This window comes from Balaenoptera acutorostrata, chromosome 3 (genome assembly GCF_949987535.1).
Source record: "Balaenoptera acutorostrata chromosome 3, mBalAcu1.1, whole genome shotgun sequence".
NCBI lineage: Eukaryota > Metazoa > Chordata > Mammalia > Artiodactyla > Balaenopteridae > Balaenoptera > Balaenoptera acutorostrata.
In genome coordinates, this window is record NC_080066.1 from 134891060 (window position 1) to 134913163 (window position 22104).

The 22104-nt window shown below is 49.9% G+C and overlaps 1 protein-coding gene across 3 annotated transcripts in view; it reads left to right on the plus strand.

Moving 5' to 3' along the window:
* The window catches only part of SAMD4A (sterile alpha motif domain containing 4A), a 223709-nt gene extending 203416 nt beyond the window's left edge, over positions 1-20293 (plus strand). For all 3 annotated transcript variants that reach the window (XM_007192885.2, XM_007192886.2, XM_057543929.1), the window contains 4 exons: positions 930-1131; positions 2573-2699; positions 10388-10471; positions 15925-20293. In XM_007192885.2, coding sequence (XP_007192947.2) covers positions 930-1131; positions 2573-2699; positions 10388-10471; positions 15925-15953 — 442 coding nt within the window. In that variant the 3' untranslated portion in view covers positions 15954-20293. The remainder of the gene's footprint in view (positions 1-929; positions 1132-2572; positions 2700-10387; positions 10472-15924) is intronic.
* Positions 20294-22104: the final 1811 nt, after the last annotated feature.

A 22104-nucleotide genomic window follows, 5' to 3' on the forward strand; every position in this document is an offset into this window, starting at 1 on the left:
GGACGAGTTCTTCAGCGCTGAGGTCACCAGACCAATGGGAGCACGGTGTCCGAGCATGATGCCACGGGTCCGCGGCCGCCTCCCTGCGTGGACCCAGGCGAAGCCTGTGACCTCCGGGTCTTTCTGCGGGGAGGGCCTGAGGAGTGGGGAGCAGTCGGTGTCCTAGGTCCAGAGCGATTGCAAACATCATCATCTTCATTCTCATATCCCTCCTCTTCACCTGGAGTCAGAGCCCTAGACATGGGGTCAGCTCTCCCATTTGGAGAGGTGATTATAATGCCAGAGACTCACTCATTCGTTCACGCAACCTGCATTTACTGCCAAGAGCTGATCTAGGCAGGGGGGACCTGCAGGATTGATGAGGACAGACACCATCTTTTTTCTCATGGAGCTTACGTCCTAGTGGGGCTCAGAGGCCACTCCTTCCAAGTCTGCTGTACAGACAGACATCAGAACCGGACTGTGGTCTGAAGGAAGGGGCACAGATCTTGGCTCTGCCGCTTTCTTGCTGTGTGGCCTCTTGACGGGAACGTGAGTGCTCAGGGCCCGTGACACAGTGGAAGAAGGCTGTAGAGCACACGGGTTAACCTTCAGGGCTCATATTCCAGCCCTGCCCCCCAATGGCTGTGTGACCTTTGAGAAATTATTAAGCTCTCTGTTTTACTTCTCCAGCTGTAAATGGAGATAGAGTGCCTACTTCATAGGATTGTCGTGAGGACTGAAGAATCAACATCAAAGTCCCAGGGCGGTGCCCGTGATGTTAGCTCTCAGATGTTAGCTGTCATTTAGTCATAGAACCCTGACCCCCGTAGACCTCATAACGGTCAAACTGTGAGCAGACCCCAAGGAGGCATCCTGCTGGCAGCCCGGGGGCTGGGAAGGGCTGAGGGTGACTGATGGCCTCTGTTCTTCCCTCTTGGCTCTCACAGCCGCGGCTTCGGGCAGTCCAACTCCCTCCCGACGGCTGGCTCTGTGGGCGGTGGCATGGGCAGACGGAACCCACGCCAGTACCAGATCCCCTCCCGGAATGTCCCTTCCGCCCGCCTTGGCCTCCTGGGCACCAGCGGATTCGTCAGCTCCACCCAGCGCAACACCGCAGCCAACCCCACCATCATGAAACAAGGAAGACAGGTCTGCTTGGCCCCGGGGAGGAGGGTGGGCGGGCCCAGCTCAGGGCCTGAGGCTCAGGACGTACCCCCAGACAACCCCAAGGCGAGAGGAGAGGCCCAGGGGGGCTAGACTGAGGACAGTTGTCCCTGTGGCTCAGAGGTTGTTTGCACTGTTTCTCGGGAAGACAAAGCGAGGCCACGGCAGCAACTGGCTTTGTGGGGATTTGTTTAGGCTGCCCCACGACCGCTTTAACCTTGGGGGCCCTGCACACGGGGGGCCTTCAGGAAGAAATGCAAGACCTATTTCTTCTTTGCCTTGATCCTTGACCTGCCCCAGCAGATCCCACTGCCTTCCAAATTTGGCTTCCAGAGCATCTAAGGGCTTTCTTAGCCTTTTTATCTGAGGCAAATAGCTCCTTTGTCGTGGTCCCAGCTGTGGTGGAGAACCCACAGGAAGGAGCCTGAGAAAGGCTGTCAGAGGGAGAATTGAAACATTCTCAGTCGGTCAAGGCCAGGCTGCCAGAGATTCTCGCCGTGGGATTTAGAGCCAACCTCTGTCCCCTGGCTCCTTGTCCCATTAGTCCCACCCTCCCACCCAGTGCCTCCCACCTGTGTAGCCCCTGCTTTGTGGGGACTCTGCAGGTCGGGGCTGGGGTTAGAGGGACACCAAGTGAGTCTGAGGTTCTGGGTTGTCATGAGAAACTAAGGGATGAAAGCTTGATTTAAAAACAGGAAACAGTTCCTGGCAAGACGGGCAGGATTCACTCCTTCCAAGTCTGCTGTACAGACAGACATCAGAACCGGACTGTGGTCTGAAGGAAGGGGCACAGATCTTGCCCCTTGGCAAGACGGGCAGGATTCATTCCCTGCTTCCCCCAGGGAAGCAGCACAGGGTAGGAAAAAGCCCCACTCTCTGACCATTGTGGGAAGCCCCCAGATGGGTCCAAGAGGAAATCACTGCTAGGACACCCGTGTAATAATAAACACACAAGCTGAGTTGTGCCAGCTCTTTGCCAGCTGAGAGGTTCTTTTTTCTCCTCCTTGCTTTGTAGTAAATTGTAAGAATCTCACAGAGAAAATCAAATGAGAGCCCTGAAATAGTTTGTGCTCTTCGTTGCAGACATTTATAGAACTCCCCCCATTTCCTAGAAAAGTGATAGGAAAAGCAAAGGCAACAGAAGGGATAAAAAGAGTTTTGGAGCTAGCAAGGGAGATTGGTGTCCAGATTAAGCTGAGGCTTAGAAAGGAGCCTGGGGCTGAGGAGGTTTCGCCAGGGGGGAAGGGGGGGATTGAACGGAATCTGAAGCCCCTCTCTCTAAATAAGCAGATGGATTGCACTGGCCTATAAGCCCTTTCCCAGAAGTTAGCAGAGAGTCCTCCCAGGGTACTTGCCTCCTGGATTCTGGCTGGGGGCCCCCCCAGGTGTCTGGACTAACGGGTTCTGCTTTCGTGTTTCTCCCTAGAACCTCTGGTTTGCCAACCCCGGGGGCAGCAATAGCATGCCAAGCCGCACCCACAGCTCAGTCCAAAGGACCCGCTCGCTGCCTGTGCACACTTCACCACAGAATATGCTGATGTTCCAGCAGCCAGGTAGGGCCCGGCCCTCCATCCCGCGCTCTCCTCTCGGGGAGGCCAGGTCGCCAAAATAGATGCCCCAGTGAACCCAGGCAGAAAGCGCTTAGCCTCAACTGTCACCATGCATTCTTTTGAGCTTATAGAAGCCTTTCCTTTTTTAAACCGTGCCTTGCCAGCATGAATAGCGGCTGGTTGGCTGGGAGCCAGCACACGGAGCTCGAGTTGGTTGCGATCTGTTGGGGGTGTTTTTGATCCTAGCTATATTTCTAGATTGATTAACCCAGAGATATTACTGGGGGGTTTTCAGGGGGGAGTTGGGAGGGGTTTCATGTGTAGTGTGTGTGTCGTTGGTATACACGTGGGGGAATGTGTAGATGGTGAGACAGAGAAAGAAAACTTGACAGTGCTGATGCTGAGAGACCTCTCCCTGGTTTGGGAGTTCCTGGCACACGTGACCGCTGGTCCAGCCATCTTCCCTTTACTTGGTTAAAGAGCAGCTTGGTGCACCTCGTGTCAATTTCACCTTTTGACCACGCCTCCTCAAACAGAGTAGCCAGAATTACATACATGTGCAGGCCAACAGATGCCTGCACCCTTTTTCTGTGCAGACAGTGACCTCTTAGACTCCATGAGTCATACAAAGCCCCGCAAGCAATTACTACATGGGTTGCACCTGGAAGAAGGTCCTCACCCTGGGTAGACGTGCTCTGTACCATGTCTTAACAGGAGTCTGAGGGGAAATGTCACTGTGGCCTGGGTGGGCAAGGAAGCTTCTTAGAGTCATAGGTGAGCTTCAGGGAGCAGAGGGTGAAGAGATGGAAAGAGGAGGGTGGCGTTGCAAGCCGAAGGAGCTGAGAGAGCAAGACTGCAAGGGTATCAAGTCCCACGGCGAGTCCCGCAGCGGTTCGGCACAGGGGTCAGGCTGAAGTAGCGGCAAGTAGACCAAGGGAGCTGGAAAGACTGCAGCCAAAGGTGGGACCCTGAATCCAAGGCCGAGGAGCTCAGACTCCAGCTGCTGTCAGTGGGGAATCGATAAAAGATTTTGAGCAGGGGGGGTGAGACAGGGCTAAGCATGGAGGAGTGAAGGGCGGGCAGGCTGGAGGAGGAGAGGCCGCGAGGGAGAAGGGCGGGTGTTGATAGCAGGGAGCCCACCCGGGCACAAGGTATGTCAGGAAAGGAGGGGACATCCACATAGTCCAGATGCTGGTTGAAAGTTGCTTCTTGACTTCTAGAACTCTATACCTATTTGTGCATTTTTGTTTTAAAGCTCCTTTTCTTCATTTTGATACTTGCTATTTTTCTTCCCAGGAAGAAATACTTGATAAAATTTGGGGGTTGTGAAGGCCTTCTCCCTGGGTCATTTAGTCCCAGCCTCTGTTTTCATGTAGAATTATGTAGAATCCATTCCCAGTAGAAAGAGAATCTGGACAAGATTTGAAGACATCCTGGGCACGAGACCTTTTACCTTAAATGAATAGTTCACCCTGACCTCAGCCCCAGGACTGCAGCCCAGCCGCCGTGCAACCTCACGGGAGCCCTCGCGTAGCCGACCACTCTCTGCCAATCCTAACACGCTTGCGGCCTTCTCCATTCTTTCCTACCTCTTTTTACCTCCCTGAAGCTCTCTTCCAAGTCCTCAGTCATCCTCTTTGTCCCCCATCTTAATTGGGCAGACCAGGCCCACCGGGAAGAGCTGGGCCATCCCTGGGAGAAGAACCATTTGGGTCTGTTGATATGAATCCTACATCTGCACTATGTTTCCCCTCTGCTGTTATACAGCAATGCTGAACAGTTGGCTTATGCTCAGGTCAGTTATGACCCTAAGATTGTTTCCACCCTCTTCCCATGAAGCCTCTTGTTCCCACAGTTAAAGAATCAAATAATACCAAACAGCTTGTAAGAGAAAGTGACTCCCCCCGCCCTCCCCTCCCAGCCCATAGTCCCATCTCCAGAAGCAGCACTTCCAACTGTTTTCAGTTTTCCTGGCAGTTATCTGCAAGTCTCTCAATAATGTTCTTCACATACTGGACTTAGAACTCTAGAACCCTTGGGTTATTGTTGTTGTTGTTGTTGTTTTAATTAACCTCTCACCCGAGCATGACAAACCCACTTCCAGCAAGGCCCTGATGAGGCACGGCATTTCTAGTAACCACGGCACGGGGACAGGCCGGCTCCGTATTTCCTGATTGCAAATACCCTGGGTAGGGCTCAGCAGAAGCCACTCCTAAGTCCTGCCCAGCACCCTTGGCCTATGTGGGGAGGCTCCTCCTGAGACATGGCCATGAAGGGCAAGGCAGGGCACAGCTGTGACCCAGGATCCCTGGCTAAAGGGAAAGCAGGCTGCAGAAAGTCCCCCCATGGGCGCAGAAAGTTCCTCCTCAGCCTTTGCATCTAGGGCCTGAGGGCCAGGAGCTGGGACTAGACCATAAGCATCACATCAGGGAGGCAGAAATCAAGAAGACAGAAAGCGGCTTTCATCTTTACACAAGCAGTAGTAATTGTGAACGCAAAGTGGAATAGAGATGTGTGACCAACCCAAAATTAAATACTCAGAAAACTGTGCTACATTCCAACATAGTGGTTTCCTCCTGGCCATTAGATGTCTTCAAAGCACCCATTTTGAAACATCTGAGCAAATCTTGAAGACTACAGTACATTCTAAGGAAGTTTGGATTCTATAAACTTAAAATAATCCCATCAAGATGATGGAATGTCTCCAAAGAATAAAGAAAAGCCAGGGGGCTAGAACCAGCCTCCAAGTTGTATATCAATTCATCAGTCACCTTGCTTGAATCTGCGAGACACTTCTTTCTTTCCTGGACTTACAGAATCCGTGGGCCCCTTGGAGGCCAGGGCAGGAGGGGTGGTTCTTCACTTCATTCCCATGTGGACAGATTTGAGATGTTTCTCAGGACAAGCCAGGAGAGCCATCGGTGATTGTTGCCTCTTGCTGGCCTGTGGGATGAGTAAGAAACACGAAGCTGGTCCTCCCAGAGAGAGGAGGACAGGGTCTGATACCATCACCGGGGGGTGACGAGCTCAAAATCAGGGTGGCGCCTGGCGAAAGGGGTCATGTTTCTCCAAGAGGTAGGGTGTTTTCCCAACTGGAAAATTAGTTTGGAAACTGCTTGCAGAATGACACCTTATCTTGGAAGCAGAGCCTGCTGACCCGGGCTCTGCCACCCTTGGGATCAGAGAGGATCTCAGAGCAGCCCTGGCATGACACTAGGAGGCCATGGAGGCTCCTCGCCACCTAGAGGGCCTGATGGCCTGATGGGAAAGGGCAGAGGGGGGCCAGCAGCTGACTTCAAAGGAAAAGCATGGAGAAAGGTAGACTGGGCAGCCTCACAGGGGACCTCATCCTTCCCTTGCACAAAACCATGCGCAAACTACCTTTGGTACTGGACCACCCAGATGTGAGACGGGTAAGGCAGTGCCTTACCTGGCAGCATTTCATGATGTGACGTATCTGTTCTCCATCGCAAACCTCCCCTGTGCAGCAGCTCATGACTGGAATCCTTCCATCGTTAGAATACCTGGGAGCATAGTGCACAAAGCTGTTATCATTCCTTTCTCCTTAGTGTGAGTGAGTTTCGGACTCCTTCCAGAGAACTGCCTTTAGAAAGAGAGGGGAGAGGGGGAGGGCCGTCAGAGCACTGGCTCCGCTGAGGGGACGGAAGGGGCTGCGCTGCGGAAGCAGAGGCCAGAACAGGGACCCACTTAGAGCACCCGATCAACATTTGCTCCCTCCTTCTAGTAATCCAAGGCAAACAGCCCTGCTCAGGACTGGCAGAGAATGGGCAGAGAGGTTGGCAAATGAATCAATTCTTTCACAGCCAAGAACCCAGCTGGGTCTGTGCCCCGCTGCTTCTGAGAGCCAAATTCAGGGAGACCGACTTGGGGCAAGATGGTACAATAGTGTCGTGTGCCAGTCTCCTCATCATTTTTTGTGAAAATGTGGGTCCCATAGGATTTCCGCAGCACTTAGTTCTGCAGGTCTAGGAGTGAGGTCCCCAGAGAAGAGCTCCATTCCCCACAGCAGATTCAGGGAACGACTGCGTACCTGTGTTCCCTGCCGCCCGCCCACCACTACCAGCTCTGCACGGCCGCATTGGCCCATTTCCCTGCCCGCACTGATCTCTTTTCCTTTTGACACCATTGTCCCCCTTTCCTCTTGGTTCCCGCCTTCCCTTTATCTTCCTTCCTCCCCTCATCACAGCTGTGCAGCTCTCACTTCTGCATTCCCTGCCCCTTCCTCAAGAGCCTGACTTTCCTAAGTTCTCGCCTTCCAGCAACCCACTTCTCACTCAACCAGACTCAAAGCCCTCCTGGTTTACTCAGCAGAGTGGCCTCAGCTGTCCTTGACAAAGTGGGATTCTCAAGGATTTTCCTAGAATGCCCCAACCTGTTTCTTATTCTAAAGTCCTAAAAACATTGGCCCCTTTACCTCAGCCTCAGGGACTTGGAGAGAGCGGCAGAAGGACACTTCAGGTGCCACAGCCATGAGACTCAGCTGCAATGGCTGCTTCGGCCAAGAAAAAGCCACGTGGGGGTCCCCCAGGTGGACCCTGCAGCAACACCTCATTAGGGATGGGCGCTGCTTCCTTCCGGAATCCTCTTGACCCTGGGCCTGAACGGTGGTCCCTGTTCTTGTGGGACTTCTGAAAAGGCACAATTTGAAAGTCCCACATCAGCCTAGACTTTGGGCATCCTAGAACTGGGGATCCTCAAATACATCCTAAATACTGGAAGGGTCTGATGGGGAGGGGAAGAATCCCTCGTACTCAGAGATGCCATCCGAGCTAAGGAAACAGGCCTGCTAGGGCAACAGGACAGAAGGCTCAGAGTCTATCCTTTTTGCCCTCCCAAAGACTCGAAACTACACCTGCCCAGTCCGTTACAGCTGGGGGCCCAGGATAAACGCGATGAGCCCCTAGGCTGAGCAGGAGCAAGGACAAGAGTTGGCCTGTGGCCCATGTGGACCTGTGGGCAGGAGCTGCCCAAACGCTTAGTCCGGGCGTTGAGAGCTCTACCCACCAAGCCACCCGTGGCTGAGGGCTTCCAGCCGAGATGGAAGCCGCTCTTCACCCGTCTGGTCTCCCGCTGTCTCATGTGTGCAGGGAGATGCCACGGATCTGTTTTTATCAAATACACAATTAAAAAGTCACACTATTAGGAAACTCTGGAGTGTGAACATACGGGCTTCTTCCAAGACTTAGAATTTTTCAAAGCTGCTCTGAGAGTGATTGGGAGCCATGACTCCCCCATGCAACAGAGGGAGAGCTGGAGGATAAAAAGCAAGCACGCCGACTTTCAGCCTAAAAGAGCAGCCACTAGGGTTTGGAGATTCTGGAGCAGAGAGCCCCACATTTCTCAGCCCCCCTTTTTTTGGAACACGCGATCCCAGGCTTGGAAAATGCCATTTTGCTGCGTGTTGGCAAGAAATCCTGCAGCTGAAACACTTCTCTCCAAATGTCGAGCATCTTTATTTATCCAAATCTCTCCACAGTGTTTGTTTAAAGGGGAGTGCTAGAGAGTAAACTAAATTTTACAATGAGCATATGGATGGCTGTAACTGCTGGGGTTTTTTTTTTTTTTTATTTGCCTACTGGCTATATATAAAATTGTGTTTCTATTTTATAGATTTCACACCCTGAAGGCTGCTAATTTTTGCATGCATATGATTTTCACATGAATGGATGAAAATACTAAAATACTCTTCCCTCTGGGTTGTCTAATTGCCCGACCCTACTCAGAGCAGTGGTGGATGCGGGTGTGGGGAAACCAGCTTCCCTAGAAGCCCAGTCGTCCTCTGTCTGCTCATGAACTGGCACAGTTCTCTTTCAGACCCATCGATGCTGGAACTGGTGTCAGAAAGAACCTTATCTGCTCCCCGGTGTTCTTCATATCGATCCATTCTGCCAACCTTCTCTTTTGAGAATTTTAAATAACGGAAACGACATCTGCCTCTGAATTAGCTGGTAATGGTGAACACAGATTGCAGGGAAGGCTGAAATGCATAGCTCCTCGAGGAAAACAAATACTTTGGTTTCACCATTGGTTTCAACTTCCTCTCCCACCAAACCATCAACCTCATTTTTCATTCCCTCCCCGCTCTGGCCCCAAGCGCCCCCTAGTGGAGATGCGAAGGAGCCAGGAAATGGCCTGCAGTTTGGGCCGCAGGATCCTTTCCCCACTTTACAGATGGAAGAGCTAAGGCCCAAAGAAGGGAACAGCTTCCCAGGGTCACACAGGAAGGCAGTGGCAAGGCTGAGGCTCCCCAGGCACTCAGAACATATCCCACTGCTGATTTTTTCTGCCCTCCCCCATAGGCTTTCACAGTTCTGTCCGAGTTTCACAATAGCTGTCAGTTTCCTTCTATTTCCGTCTTTTTCATCACTCCATAGACAGGTATGAGGTGTGCAGAAGGCCATGGCTGGGTATCATGGGAGAGTCAGAGAAATCTGAGAGCATCGTCGCTGTCTGCAAGGCACTTCCAAACTAGTTAAGGATGTTCAAGAGTTCCACAGGATGGGGAGGATGGGGAAGGTGCTGATGGTGAGCCCCAGCACGACAGAGGAGGCTCAGGGGTGCCTCCCCCTTGGAGGAGGAGGGATCAGAGCCTGGAGAGATAGGGAGGGTGCACATGGTAGAGGGGGGGCTTTGTGGTTCGAATGCACAGTATCGTCCTGGGTAGCGGGAACCCGCAGAGCAGATGTCTCAGCCCTTGCTTCTCAGTGCTTGGAGTTTGAGAGTGTTGACAGGCATGGCAGGCATGCAGTGTGCAGTGGAGCACCAGCTCTGGGGTGAGACCCATGTGGGTTCCTGTCCCAGCTCCGTGTCAGCTGGCTAGCCTTGACAAGTCACTTAGCCTCTGGGAGCCCCACTTGAGAACTGGATACCGAGCAGGGTCTTGGACTCAGAAGAGGCTCTTGCCAGGCTGTGGTTTCCATTTCCTGCTCCTTGCAATGAAGCAGAAATGCACCAGGCCCCAGTTCTAGGCACAGGGAGCAAAGCCAAGTCCTGATCCAATGAAGCAAACATTCAACTGGGAGGAGGTGACAAATACACACATGTCGGGTGTTGATGATGGCTATGAAGAAAAATAAAGCAGAGAAAAGGGATGGGGTGGGAAAATTCTGTTCACATACAATGAACAGAAAGTCCTTTCCAAGGAGACAATAGAGCCAGAGACGTGACAGCAGGCAGAGAGCTAGCCATGGAAATGTCCAGAGACCAGCATTCTGGGCAGAGGGAACAGCAGTGCAAAGGCCCTGGGGTAGAAAAGGGCCTGGTAGGGAGTGAAGGAAGGGGTTGCTGTACGAGGGCAGAGAGGTAACAAGGGGCCAGGTCTTTGGGGCCTTGCAGGCCATGGCAAGGGGCTGGCTTTTACTCCGATGGGAAGCCGCTGGAGGGATCTGAGCAGAGACCTGGCAGACTGTGACCATGACAGCTATTTTTAGTCACCAGTTTTCTTCCAGCTGCAATGGACTCAGTGTGTCTAACAGACTCAGAGATTGGTTGAACCCGAGTCCAGCTCACCCTCCACGCCGGCCCTGTTGGTCTCTCCCACCCCGTCCCCCGAGTCCTCCCAGGGAGGCACTCCAAACCCTCACCCTGGCAGGTGGAGCCAGCGACACCATGCCTACTTCCTCCTTGCTCTCAGAGCCCCTGTCACCAACGGAACCCTTTGTCCCTTGCAGAATTCCAGCTTCCCGTGACTGAACCTGACATCAACAACAGGCTGGAGTCCTTGTGCCTCAGTATGACCGAGCACGCCCTGGGAGGTGAGTGCATCTTCCCCGCATGGCACTGCACACCTGGGAGAACCCCCAGCCACGTGCCATCCTCCACAGCTCGGGAGAGAGGGAAGGGCACAGGCCGGGGAGGCAGGGGACAGGGAGGGAGAGGGACAGTGGCTGCAGGGTGCTGTCGGACCCTTGTCAAGCCACACCATACACAGTGGCCCCCAGCGCCCTGCTCCTCCTCCTTCTCTGGGAGGTGACTCGGGTCCCTGGAGACCGAGGCTGCCCTCTTTCCCCAGAGGCTCCACCCCCCAGGGCACACTGGAGTCCCAGCCCCGCAGCTGTCCTAGCCCAATGCGGGCGCTGGAGGAGCCAGGAACACAAGACGTGGCTTTTAGTGGAAACATTCCCCCACAGCACTGGATTCCTTCCTTCTCGGCACTAGATCCCCCAGTCCGGTCCAAGCATATCCCAACTTGCTCTAAAAATAGAATTTCTGAAACCAAAATCCCTCCTTGTTTTTACATTTCCCTGTTCCAATGGCTTCCACGACGCCCAGAGCCCCAAGCAGTCCGAGGCGTCCTTCGCAGTGTGACGGGGACGGTCTAGTTGGATGCGCCAGTGGTGTGCAGGGCTGCAGCCCCTGGAGGAGCTCCCAGAAGCAGCTGGGTCGTCCCACTGTGTGTTTGGTCTGCAGCCCTGCATCGTCACAACAGCCCTGGGAGGCCTTCAGTGCCCTCCTGGTACTAAACGTGTGCCTTTCTCTGGCCTGGACTCACTGCCAGCCCTGGGGATGTTTGGCAGGCAGAGGAGAGATGTCCGTCCCTTCCTGCCAACCTCCAGGGAGGCTGTGACTCATGGAGATTGAGACAGGCCTCCTGTGACCCTTCCCGACAGCCCTGTCCGGTCTGGACGTGCTCACCCACCCCAGAGCCAGAGATGGGTACACGGAGAGGCACAATTTGTGCTAGCCCAGCAGCAGCAGCAAAAAGAAAGGCTGTCATAAGCCACTGCTCCAGAGAGCTTTGTCCTCCTGACCAGGGATGTTTAGATTTTTAGTCTCTACAAACACAGTCTTATGCTGAAACCAAATAGGACAAAGGTAAATGCTCTGTGTGGAGCAGAGTACAGGCCGGGACTGCACCCACCTGACCTCACCCATGCGAGGTTCTCCATAGCCTGGGAGCAAGCCTCCGCTCAGTACCAGAAGGGAGCTAGCTGAAGCAGACAGACGGTGGGGTGCACAGCTCCCCCCGTGACCCCCCGCTGGGGTTCCGGGGAACCCCCTTTGCAAACACCACTCTCTCCCTTGGCCATTCAGTTCAGATCCTAGAAGCTTCGCAGCATCACTGGTTCACTCCTGGTACCTCTGCGTGTGGTGCCACCAGCGCCTCTTCTCCAGGTAACCGGGGAGGTTGGGTCAGCACCCTGACAGCCCCTGAGGAATAATGGGAAACAACCCAAAGGTCCATCAGCAGATGAATATGGACGGACAAGATGCACTCTAGCCACACAGTGGAATGTCCTTCAGCCTTGGAAAGGAATGAAGTACTGTTACGTGGCTGATCTGTGAAAGCATTATGCTAATGGGTGAAAAAGCCAGACACAAAACGCCACACCGCGTATGATTCCCTTAATGTGACATGTCCAGAAGAGGCAAACCTACAGAGACAGAAGGCAGATCAGTGGTTGCCAGGGTTTGGAGGGAGGTGGGAATGGAGAGTGGCTGCTAATGGGCACCAGATTTCTTTTGGGGGGGGTGACAAAATATTCTGGAATTAGATGGTGATGATGGCTGCACAACTCTTGTGAATATGCTCAAAACCACTGAATTGTACACTTTAAAAGGGTGAAATTTGTGGTGTGCAAATTATATCTCAGTTTTGTCCTAAACGGAAGGCCTCCGGACCTGAGCCTTCAGGCCAAGCTCAGCCCCCTGTAGGCAGCCCAGGTGCCCTCCCACCTGACACCTGACAGGGGCTGGCTTGCGGGGCAACGCCACTCAGTCCTGCATTGCCTGTGAGAGTCAGCCAGGAGGACTGACCTCCCCCCGGGCTTGACAGATCTCAGGTAATTGGTGTGTTGGAAGCTCTTATCAATCCGCCAAGTACTAACATCGTCATCATCATTAATAGCAGTAATGCCAAATGCTCTTTATTAAAGGGAGGTCTTCATTGAAAGACTTCATTTTTAGCCTGTTCTTCTATTTTTACAGGAAACATCTGTGAACTGTTTTTTTTTGCTAATGTTTTCATCTTGTTAATCTCCTAAGCCTTTTTATTGCTGTGTTTTTTCTCAATAATCCTCTCTGGTGGGAAGCCTCGTAAGCAGCTTCCTGAGCAGGGAATGCAAATTAGGTTCAGGGTGGCCCAGTTGGGTGCAGTGGCAGCAGTGTGCCCTCCCACTGTGACAGCACCTTTCTGCTGGTCGACCCCTGCCAGGTGCCAACAGAGATGACTTTGCTGGGAACAGAATTTCTGCCAGTGAGTGAACTTATCTTACACGAGGATGAATGACTAGGGAGAGGAAAGCAGAGTAGTAAAAGATGTTCCTCTGCTGGCATCTCAAGAAAAGAGGGGAGAGGTGTCCAAGTTCCTAGGACACCACATCCCAGGATGGCCATTCTAATGGGGCTGCTCCCCGGGCCCCAAGCCTTGGGGCCCATCGTTTTGTGCTGGCATCTCTGCTCTTTCAGTCTCCTCCAGAAACTGCTGCCCTCTCGGTGTTCGTCTAAGCTACTTTTCCCTGGCCTTCCCTATCCATCTCTTCTTTTCTCTCCCCAGGCCCCTCCGACAGAACCGGTGAGGAAGCCCAGGGGGTGGGTTGCCTCTGCCATCTTGGTTTGTGAGTCTTTATTTAAGGCTTTCATCTGGCTCTGCTGGGCTTGCTCCTGACTGGTGGCCCCAGGTGTTCAGAGAGACTCAGTACCAGCAGAATGAGTCTGCGAGGCTCCGCCCGGCAGAATGGCGTCCATAGTGAATCAAACCATAAAGACGAATGCACGGTCCATCCTTGGATGTTCTGGGGTTTGTGCTTCACCTGATCCCGTTGTCGTTCCTTCTCACCTTCTCTCCTCACTTCTTCTTGGGACTTAAAGCTCCACTTATAGCTGATATAAGTGCAAATCGGGAAAAGGCTCCACTTTCTCAAGACATTATTCTGCCTTTCATTTGAAATTTGCCATAATAATTATAAAACCTATGATGGTTGCATGTGAATGGTGCCCCTTTGAGTTGTGCAGTGCACGACCCGCACAACTGTAAATGGTGAGTCTGGACTTAACCTACTGGTCATTTCCCTGCAGGTGAATACCGACCATCACCCTTGGAGGATGAGGTATAGGGTGAGAATTCTGTGAAAATGCAACTTGGGGCTGGGTTAGTTGAGATTTTCTTGTTTTCAGCTCCTCATTTCAGCAACTATGAAAAGTTGACATTAATGAATGGACGAGTGAGGCCCAGCAAGAGTGCGCACTGCGCTTCTACAGACGAGGGAGTGGCCTCTGCACCCTCACCCCACCCACACGCGTGTGTGTGCACACATACACACACTCACTGTTCTCCCACAGCCAGTTACCAGTGCCGAGCCACCACTCAAGAGGCTAAGGTTGACATGCGTGGAAGGCGGGAAGAGGTGATTCGTTCACATCTGGGGACCTCTAGGATTGATAATCTGAAACAACAGATGCTCTCAGGGGCCATTTGCTTCCCTTCTTTAAAATCTCTCAAAAAATCATGTAGAACTTTATACACACACACACACATGAGTACAAGTAAAACTGGGAAAATCTGTAAGATGGGTAGATTACATCAATGTCACTATCTTGGTGGTAATACTATACTATACTTTTGCAAAATGTTACCTTAGGGGCAAACCCAGAAACAGAGTGCTATTTCTTATGTGGACCTACAGTGATCTCATTAAAAATCTGAATGAAAGAAACACTTTTCCTCCAAGTGCCTGCTGGCAAGATGCCAGCCTGGCACCACCCATGAGGTGGCCAGGAGACCCTTGCAGTGGGCTCAGTGCTCCTCTGTGTCACTTAGGTCCTCCAGCTTTCCCTGGAACAGTCGGCCACGCCCCTCTCACACCTGAGCTCTGCCCACTGCATCTAGACGCACCTCTGCTAGACGGGCCTTGTGACGCGGAGGTTTAGACCAAGACACATCTGCTGACATGCGGACATCAGCGAAACCAGGGAGGCATCCTGCATCCCATCCTGGCCTTCATTTAGTGGTCACTGAACATAGTCATTTCTACCTCCTATGACTAATCCATGCCTCTCTCTGCTCACTGGAGAAACTCTAGCATGGACCATTGTAGGGACCTCTTAACTGGTCCTCCTGCCACCAGCCATGCCAGAGAAACCATTCTGAAGTCAAATCTGGTTACTCTACCACTTATAAATCCCCAAATACCTATGTCCAAGCTCCTGTTAGTAGTACACAAGACCCTCATGGTCTGATTCTGGGGACTCTCCCACAGTCCCGTGTGAAAAGGGGTTGGGCAGCCGTCCGCTCCCTCTGTGGTCTGGCTCACTCATGGCCTCTCCTCTCTGACAGGCATGTCCCCCACCTTCTCTATAGCCTGGTTTCACCAATTCTCCATAACACTGACATGGCATATGCTGGGTGGCCTCAGCGCTCTTCCATGTCCACTGGATCTTTCAGTTCCAGGTGCCAAAAAAATATCTCACCCTGGTGTCTCTGCCCCCGATCAGATTCTTGAGACAGAGAATCTGGATCAGTTTGGGTCAGCTGCATCCCCCTGGTCTGCTCAGCTGTGATCAGGGATCGCAATCACCACCACCTCGTCCCCAGCCTTTTAGCAGGGACTCAGGGGGAGAGGGAGATGCTCCCAAAGAAAGGGACATGAGCTGGACAGGTCCACCTGCATGTGTATTGCAAAACCTAGCTGGCTCTCTGCCGTACCTCCTGCCACTCCTCCTGTCCTTCATCCTAAACCTCCAACCCGCCCCCAGGCCCCCCATTTGATGAGCAGCATCACGCCTGTACATGAGCTGTATGCCCTCCCCACCCTAATACTCTCCTGCCTCCTCTTTTCTTCTCCTACCAGACCATCTACAAAGTCATTTCCTTTCTCTGTGAAACCATCCTTGACTTCCAAGGGCAACCTAAACACTCCTTCCCCCATGTTCCTGCTGTGCCTGGTACATACTCCATTACAGCAACTATCCCTCATATGTCATTGTCAGTTTACATGTCTGTGTCCTGTCTAGGATATATATATACTTGGACTAAGTGTGAGGATTAGGTCTTTTCGTCTTGGTTTCCAGGCTCAGTATGGCTCCTGGCAAAAATAGCTATGTTGAGTGGGTGGGTATGTGAAGAATGAGTGAATGGATGGATGGATGAATTTAACCCTTATCTGTCCTCAGAGACTGGCAGGTCCAACATGCATGACGCTGGAATCGGTGGGCATGAACGGAATTGCTTTGCTCACCTGTGCCCATTGTGTCCTTCTTTCTCTCCCAGACGGGGTTGACCGGACCTCCACAATCTAGAGCTGAAGATGAGAGTGACCGCGCTGGCCGTGAAATCGACTGCTGCGGGTCCAGTGTTAGCCATCTTCAGGGTTGCACAGAATCCTCCAAGATACTTTGCAACCTTTTTTTTCCCCCTGGTCCCTCTCCCATTTTGATTTTATGAGAGCGTAGGTCGTCCTTGTAAACATATCAGTAGACCTGGGATTGGTTATTTTGTCATTTGTTTCTGTCGTGGGATGGCTTGGTGTGGGGCATGGGGAGGGATCTCTAAGGGAAACATAGGACTGGGAGCGGGTGGAGGGAATGCAAGTGGCTTCTTGGATGGAAATGAGGGGGAAAAAAAAGAGGGTACCGCTTGGAAAGAGATGAGAGACTTGGGAGGGAGGCAGAAGCCCCAGCCCTTGGGAGCCTTCTCAGAAGCCTGCCTTCAGAGTCAGGCCCCAGGAGGAAGGCACGGATGCCTGCGACCAAAGCACAACGGCGGCTCGCTCTTTTATGTCTCCCCTGATTGGATTCCCTGAGGCCCCTGCTTGAAATCCAGCCGCAGAAGAAGTCCACATGGCAACGGGGGCAGGAAGGGAGAAATTCCCTCCAACAAAATTTCAGATAAACTTTGATTTGTGTATTGTTTACATAACAATTTTAAAGGGTACATAATGTGTAAAGAGTTGGGATAGAACTTTTCTTCATACTATGGTTTTTGTAAAGGATTTGTTGCTATGGATTCATTTATTTCCTCTATTTTTATAATAGCAGCAGGGTCGTCTTTTTAAATGGCTGCCAAGCTCTGCTTCTCGGGAAGACGGAGCGGTCACGTAGGCCTGAGTTGTGTCTCCCACCTGTGGGTGGGAGAAGTGTGTAGGTGGAGTTGAGGATGTGGCTGGAGTGGGCGGAGCAGTGGGAAGGGCGCCACCATGTGATCGGTTATGGGATTGCGCGCAGTCACCTAGAGAGTCTAAAGGAATCCTGCTGCCCTTTCTACGCTGGATTTGCTTCTCACCCGGAGAACCTCATTCTCCCCACCCTACCATGGGGTGTCATCCTATCACTCCTAGCCTCGCTACACACACACACACACACACACACACACACACACACAGGTGGGTACAAGTTTCACTGGAGGAGAAAAGGCAAGGATGGATATTTTTCCCTAGCAAGAGGCCTTAATACCCAGATAATAAGCTCAAAAGGCCACTTTTGGGGGGTTGCTCGCAGGAACCCCAGCCTGGGGGCTGCAGCCCCTTGGCTCGCTCACCGCTGAGGAAGAGGAGAAGAGCAAGGTCCGGCAACAGTGTATAAACGGTCAGTCAGCAAGTGGCAGAGAGAGCTGCGGGGAGACGTCCCAGGTGGGCAGTGGAAGAAGATGTGAGAAAGGTCGACTTCATGATGGAAATGATGATTCTATCACGTACGTCAGGGATTTGCTGTGTTGTCGGCTGATTTATCCACCCACACGGAAGGGAGACAAAACTACTACTTACATGGTGAGAGATTAACAAACTACGCTACCACGAAGTAATAGCTCTATTTCTTAAGGGCAAGAAAGACTACGTTTGGAATTTGATGCAATGGAGGGTATTAGAGGAAATCCAAGAGGAAATGTGCTCTGCGCTGGAAAATTGGGTTGTGTAAGTGATGGTGTGACAGCTCAGCCAGAGGCGGGATCAGGGAGATGGTAGGAGGCATGTTTATTGAATGGGTGTCTGGTGCAATTTTTTGGGTTTGTTTTTTAGCAAAGTCAGAGTCGAAATTAAAGAGATCAGACCATGAAAATCACTGCGTTTGCTTGGGGTTATTTTTTTAAATAATGAAGTAAATACAATTTAAAAGGCCTTAATGAAATCCAAACAGCTTTCTTCTACCTTCAAGATTGAAAATGTACACCCAACACAGCCTTGGATGTTGTGAAGCTTGCAAAGTCTTCTTAAGGTCTAAAATGTGGGAACATCTTAATCACAGAGAGCCTTTAGCAAGCAAAGAACACATGAATCCACAACATCCTGCACTGCATTTTTTTAAAGAGAGTGGGGCTCTCCATGGGTGACTATGTTCTAAAGATGCAAATTCATTTGCAGAAAGAGGCAGCATTTTTTAGTTGATATTTTTTAACCAAGTGCCATTAACATTCATCCTCCACTCCCCTTTTCTAAGCAAGCTTAGGGTTACTTGGGGAATGTGTTGGGATGGACGATCATGTGTGAGCCGGGAAGGACAGGTCAAAGATGTTGAAGGCCAAAGGCAAGACCAGAGGGTTTGCGAAGGGGTGTTTTGGATGCTAAGAACGTTAATGGAAGAAAAAAACAATGGTATAACACATCTTGTGGAGAAGTTAAAAAGCATTCAGATCTGCTGCAAAACACATATATCCATAAACACTCGGGTTGTTCAGAAAACAGATTGTGAACACAATCACATTAGCATGAATCCTTTAAAAGGAAGAAGACCTTAACGTATTTGCAAATCTGAATTTCTATTTATTCCTTCACTGAATATAGAAACAATGGTTATCTGATTATTAGAGATATTATTTTGGATATGTTACTTATTAACTTGCTATGGCTGGTAACCATGATAAAGTCTGTTATTAATAACAACATAATTCTTTTTTTAAAAGAAAAGCTTATTTTTCATTGACTGTGTATAGATTTATCTACTTAGTTGTGTTTTGCTCTTAGTTTTAATTTTTTTTTAAGTTGAGTGTTCTGATAAATTTTAGGAGCCTGTCCCCACCTTGTTTTGAGTCCTGTGTTGACTGCAGGTATACAGCTCAATCTAAAAATCCTAAAGCAAAAGAACTTTATTTATAAAAAAAAAAAAAAAATCAAACAGTTGCATGCATATAAGGCTGTGAAGTCGGATATTTAGTAATAAAGCGGCAGTGCCTTTTTTTGTATTTACCCATTGACCCCCAAATGCAACTGTTTTATATTAAGTAAATAGTAAACATTAAAAATCTCAGAGTAAAATCTATTTCACTACATGGGTTTTTTTTCTCCCCTTGTTCTGATTTAAGCAGTGTGTATTTGACATCTCTACATTGTCCCAGGGACAGTGGTGTTCTACGATATTGTTATCATGTATGATGTTTTATTGGTGCTTTTTATTCATAGTGGTTTCTTACCAGAAACAGTAGGAAGACACACATGAACTGTGTACAAGAAATGAAACATTGCTGCTGATATGTTTTGTTTTGTTTTCCACATGCTTTTTGAGTTTCACTTTTTAAACCAAGGGCCAGCAAACAAAATAGATGCCCTGAAGAGGGCGGCTGTTTGCACCAAGCTCTCCAATGCTGTGTATTGACGGTCCCTTTTTGGTACTCAGGATTGGAGCTTGAGCTGGGCCCCCTCTCCCATTCATTTGAAGAGACACTGAGGGAAACAAGGTTTTCTTTTGAGGTGTCGTCGGCTGCCTTTTACGGAATGGGAGCCTTCTCCGGGTCTTCTGTTCTTCTGCCCCTCTTGTAGCTACTGCCAGTGCAAGGTTTGTAGGTGCACGTTCCCCCTCTGGAACCGGGATCTCCCTGAGAGCCTGGGCTGGGGGCTGAGCTGGGTTGAATGCATAGGCGCACAACCAGAAGGGCAGCGAGGGGAGGAGAAAGCAGCCCCCATCTCGGTGGCCCTCTGGGGATGTCTTGGGCAGGTGGCCCCAGCTTGGGTGCAGGGAAGCAGCCTAACCAAGGCGTTCAGGTGTGCCTGTTACAAGAAGGCCCTGGGGAAGGATAATTTGCACATGGGGCTATGATAACACTAATGTTGATTTTTTGTTTTACAAGTCATCAGAGATGTTTGCAAAGTGAGTTTTATTTTTTTGTAATTCCTTTATCTTTACTTAAAGGTGAATGTGTATTCCTCTGGGAGGAATAGGAAGAAAACAGGAATGTTAATAATGTCAAACAGAAGACTTCCTCCCTTATTAATATATAACCCTCATGTATTTATGCCTAATGTAAGCTGACTTAAAAAGCTTTCTTTTGTTGCATGCCCCGTGCAGGCATCCCTATTGTACATGCATGCCTTTCGTCCTGTTTTCCTGTATAAAGTTAGTGAACAAAGAACTATTTTTGCCTAGTTCATGTTGCCAAGCAATGCATATTTTTTAAATTTGTCATATATGGAAATAGCATGTTTGTTACATGTAAAAGCTTTACTGATATACAGATATACTAATGTTTGAAGAAGCTGTTCTTTGCAAGTGTACAGTTTTCAAATGTTACCAGTGAAACACCCTTGTGGTTTAAACTTGCTACAATGTATTTATTACTCATTTCCTCCCATGTAACTAAGAATCATGGCTATATTTCATATCAACGTTATATTGAAAGTGAAGGGAAATGATTAATACAAGGTTTTGTAACACTGGTGTGTGTCTTTTTTCATTTTCGTCAATATGATCGATTAGAAAACAAGAACTGAATCTTAGAAATAAGCCAGCCAGGAAGAATAAGCCTGACATCCCTGTAAACTGTTCCCCCCTGACCATTCTATGAAAACTGTGTCTTCCAACCATGAGCTACTTTTTTTTAACGAAAAGGTAGGGAGAGAGGTGTAAAATTTTATGCAGCTTGATCTGTGCCCAGAGTAACCAATAAATGTATCACCTGACTTAGGGGCATGTTTCTAAATTAAAACTCTAACCTTGCAGGTGGTACTGTTTATAGCTTGCTCTCCACCCTCAGTGCCTTTGAAATCATATTTTACCCCTTAACCACAGCATAAACAGTAGCCTCCTTGGAGCCTTGTGGTTTTAAATACACATGGCTTGAATCTTATTTTAATACTTCTAATTCCAGTAAGATATATAATATACATTAATATAAATTCTAAATAATGTGTCAGTTAAGCATATGGTTGGAGAGACAAACCTGGGTTTGAATTCTGGCTCCAGCATTCTCTGGCTGTGTGATCTTGAGCAAGTTACTTAACCTCTCTGAGCCTTGGGTTTGGTTTGGGTTGGGTTTTGGCCTATGACACTCAAGGTTTGTGTAGTTAAAACTCTAGTCCAAAAAAAAAAAAAGAAAGAAAGAAAGGTAAAGACAAAATAAAACATAGGATACAGAGGTTATTACCACCAAAACCTAGCAACCTGAGATTTCTCTGAGGCAACCACAGCTTAACATTGTGACAGTGACCATCCAGTGACTGCCTTTCTGCCAGGCTCAAGCTGCTCAAGAGACTGGCAAGATCCAAAACGATCCCTGGAAAAGTGAAGAAATGCCTCGTAAGCTGAGACATTAAATGAAATTCCTCCTACAGTTAAATTCCCATAACCCAAATGAGCTCTATCTCGGTATTCTGTGAGGAGGAGATAGTGTACAAGAGAAAAGTTGAGCCTCACTTTTGAAATGTGTGGAATGAGGGGAGATAAGAGAGTTGTGAGATTAGAGGGACCATAAAGGGCTCAGCACGGTGCCCAAAACAGGGTTAGTTAGCAATTTATCTGTAGAGCTGTAGCTCTTTGTCAGCCATCTTTGTAATGGAATGTTCAATCCTAGAGAAAAGGTTACTCCTGTAGTAAAGTTTTCAGGAATCCCCCTAGCAGCCCCTCCCAAAAAGATTTAATTGCATTTACTGAAGGGGGATGAATATCTATATAGCGTACTGGCTCGGAGGAGGCTGCAATGGGTTTGAGCCAAGAATCCAGAAGCAGCACAGATGGGTACAATCAACTCATACTCTCCAAGCTAATGAGAATGGCAGCCCGGGGGAACAGAAAAAGAGACCAAACTCCTGTGAAAGTACCTTGGTTTTGTCCCTTGAACAGTCACTACATCTATATGTAGCCCTGACTCCTGATCAGTCCAAGACCTATTGTCCCCAGGGGCTGCGGGGAGGGCCTGGGGGTATCGAAAATCTCATCCATAACCAGAACCTAATCCTCTAGAAAGATGACCAGTCAGGGTGGATCTGGCCCCCCCCACCAAGCACAGTGTGTCAGCCCACACTTTGTCCAGGCCCCTTTTCCCAGTGAGCTGTGCTAGCACATCAAACTCAGGCACTGATCTCACAGATACCGTTCCACAGGCTTCTGCAAGCACTCTCATTTTCTATCTTCCATGCACACATCACAAAACTTGAAAACTACCCCTTCCCTGGGCATTTCAGCCTCTGGATGCTTAACTGTAGCTCTAGGATGGCCTAGCTCACTCGGTGCTTCTCAAACCACCTGT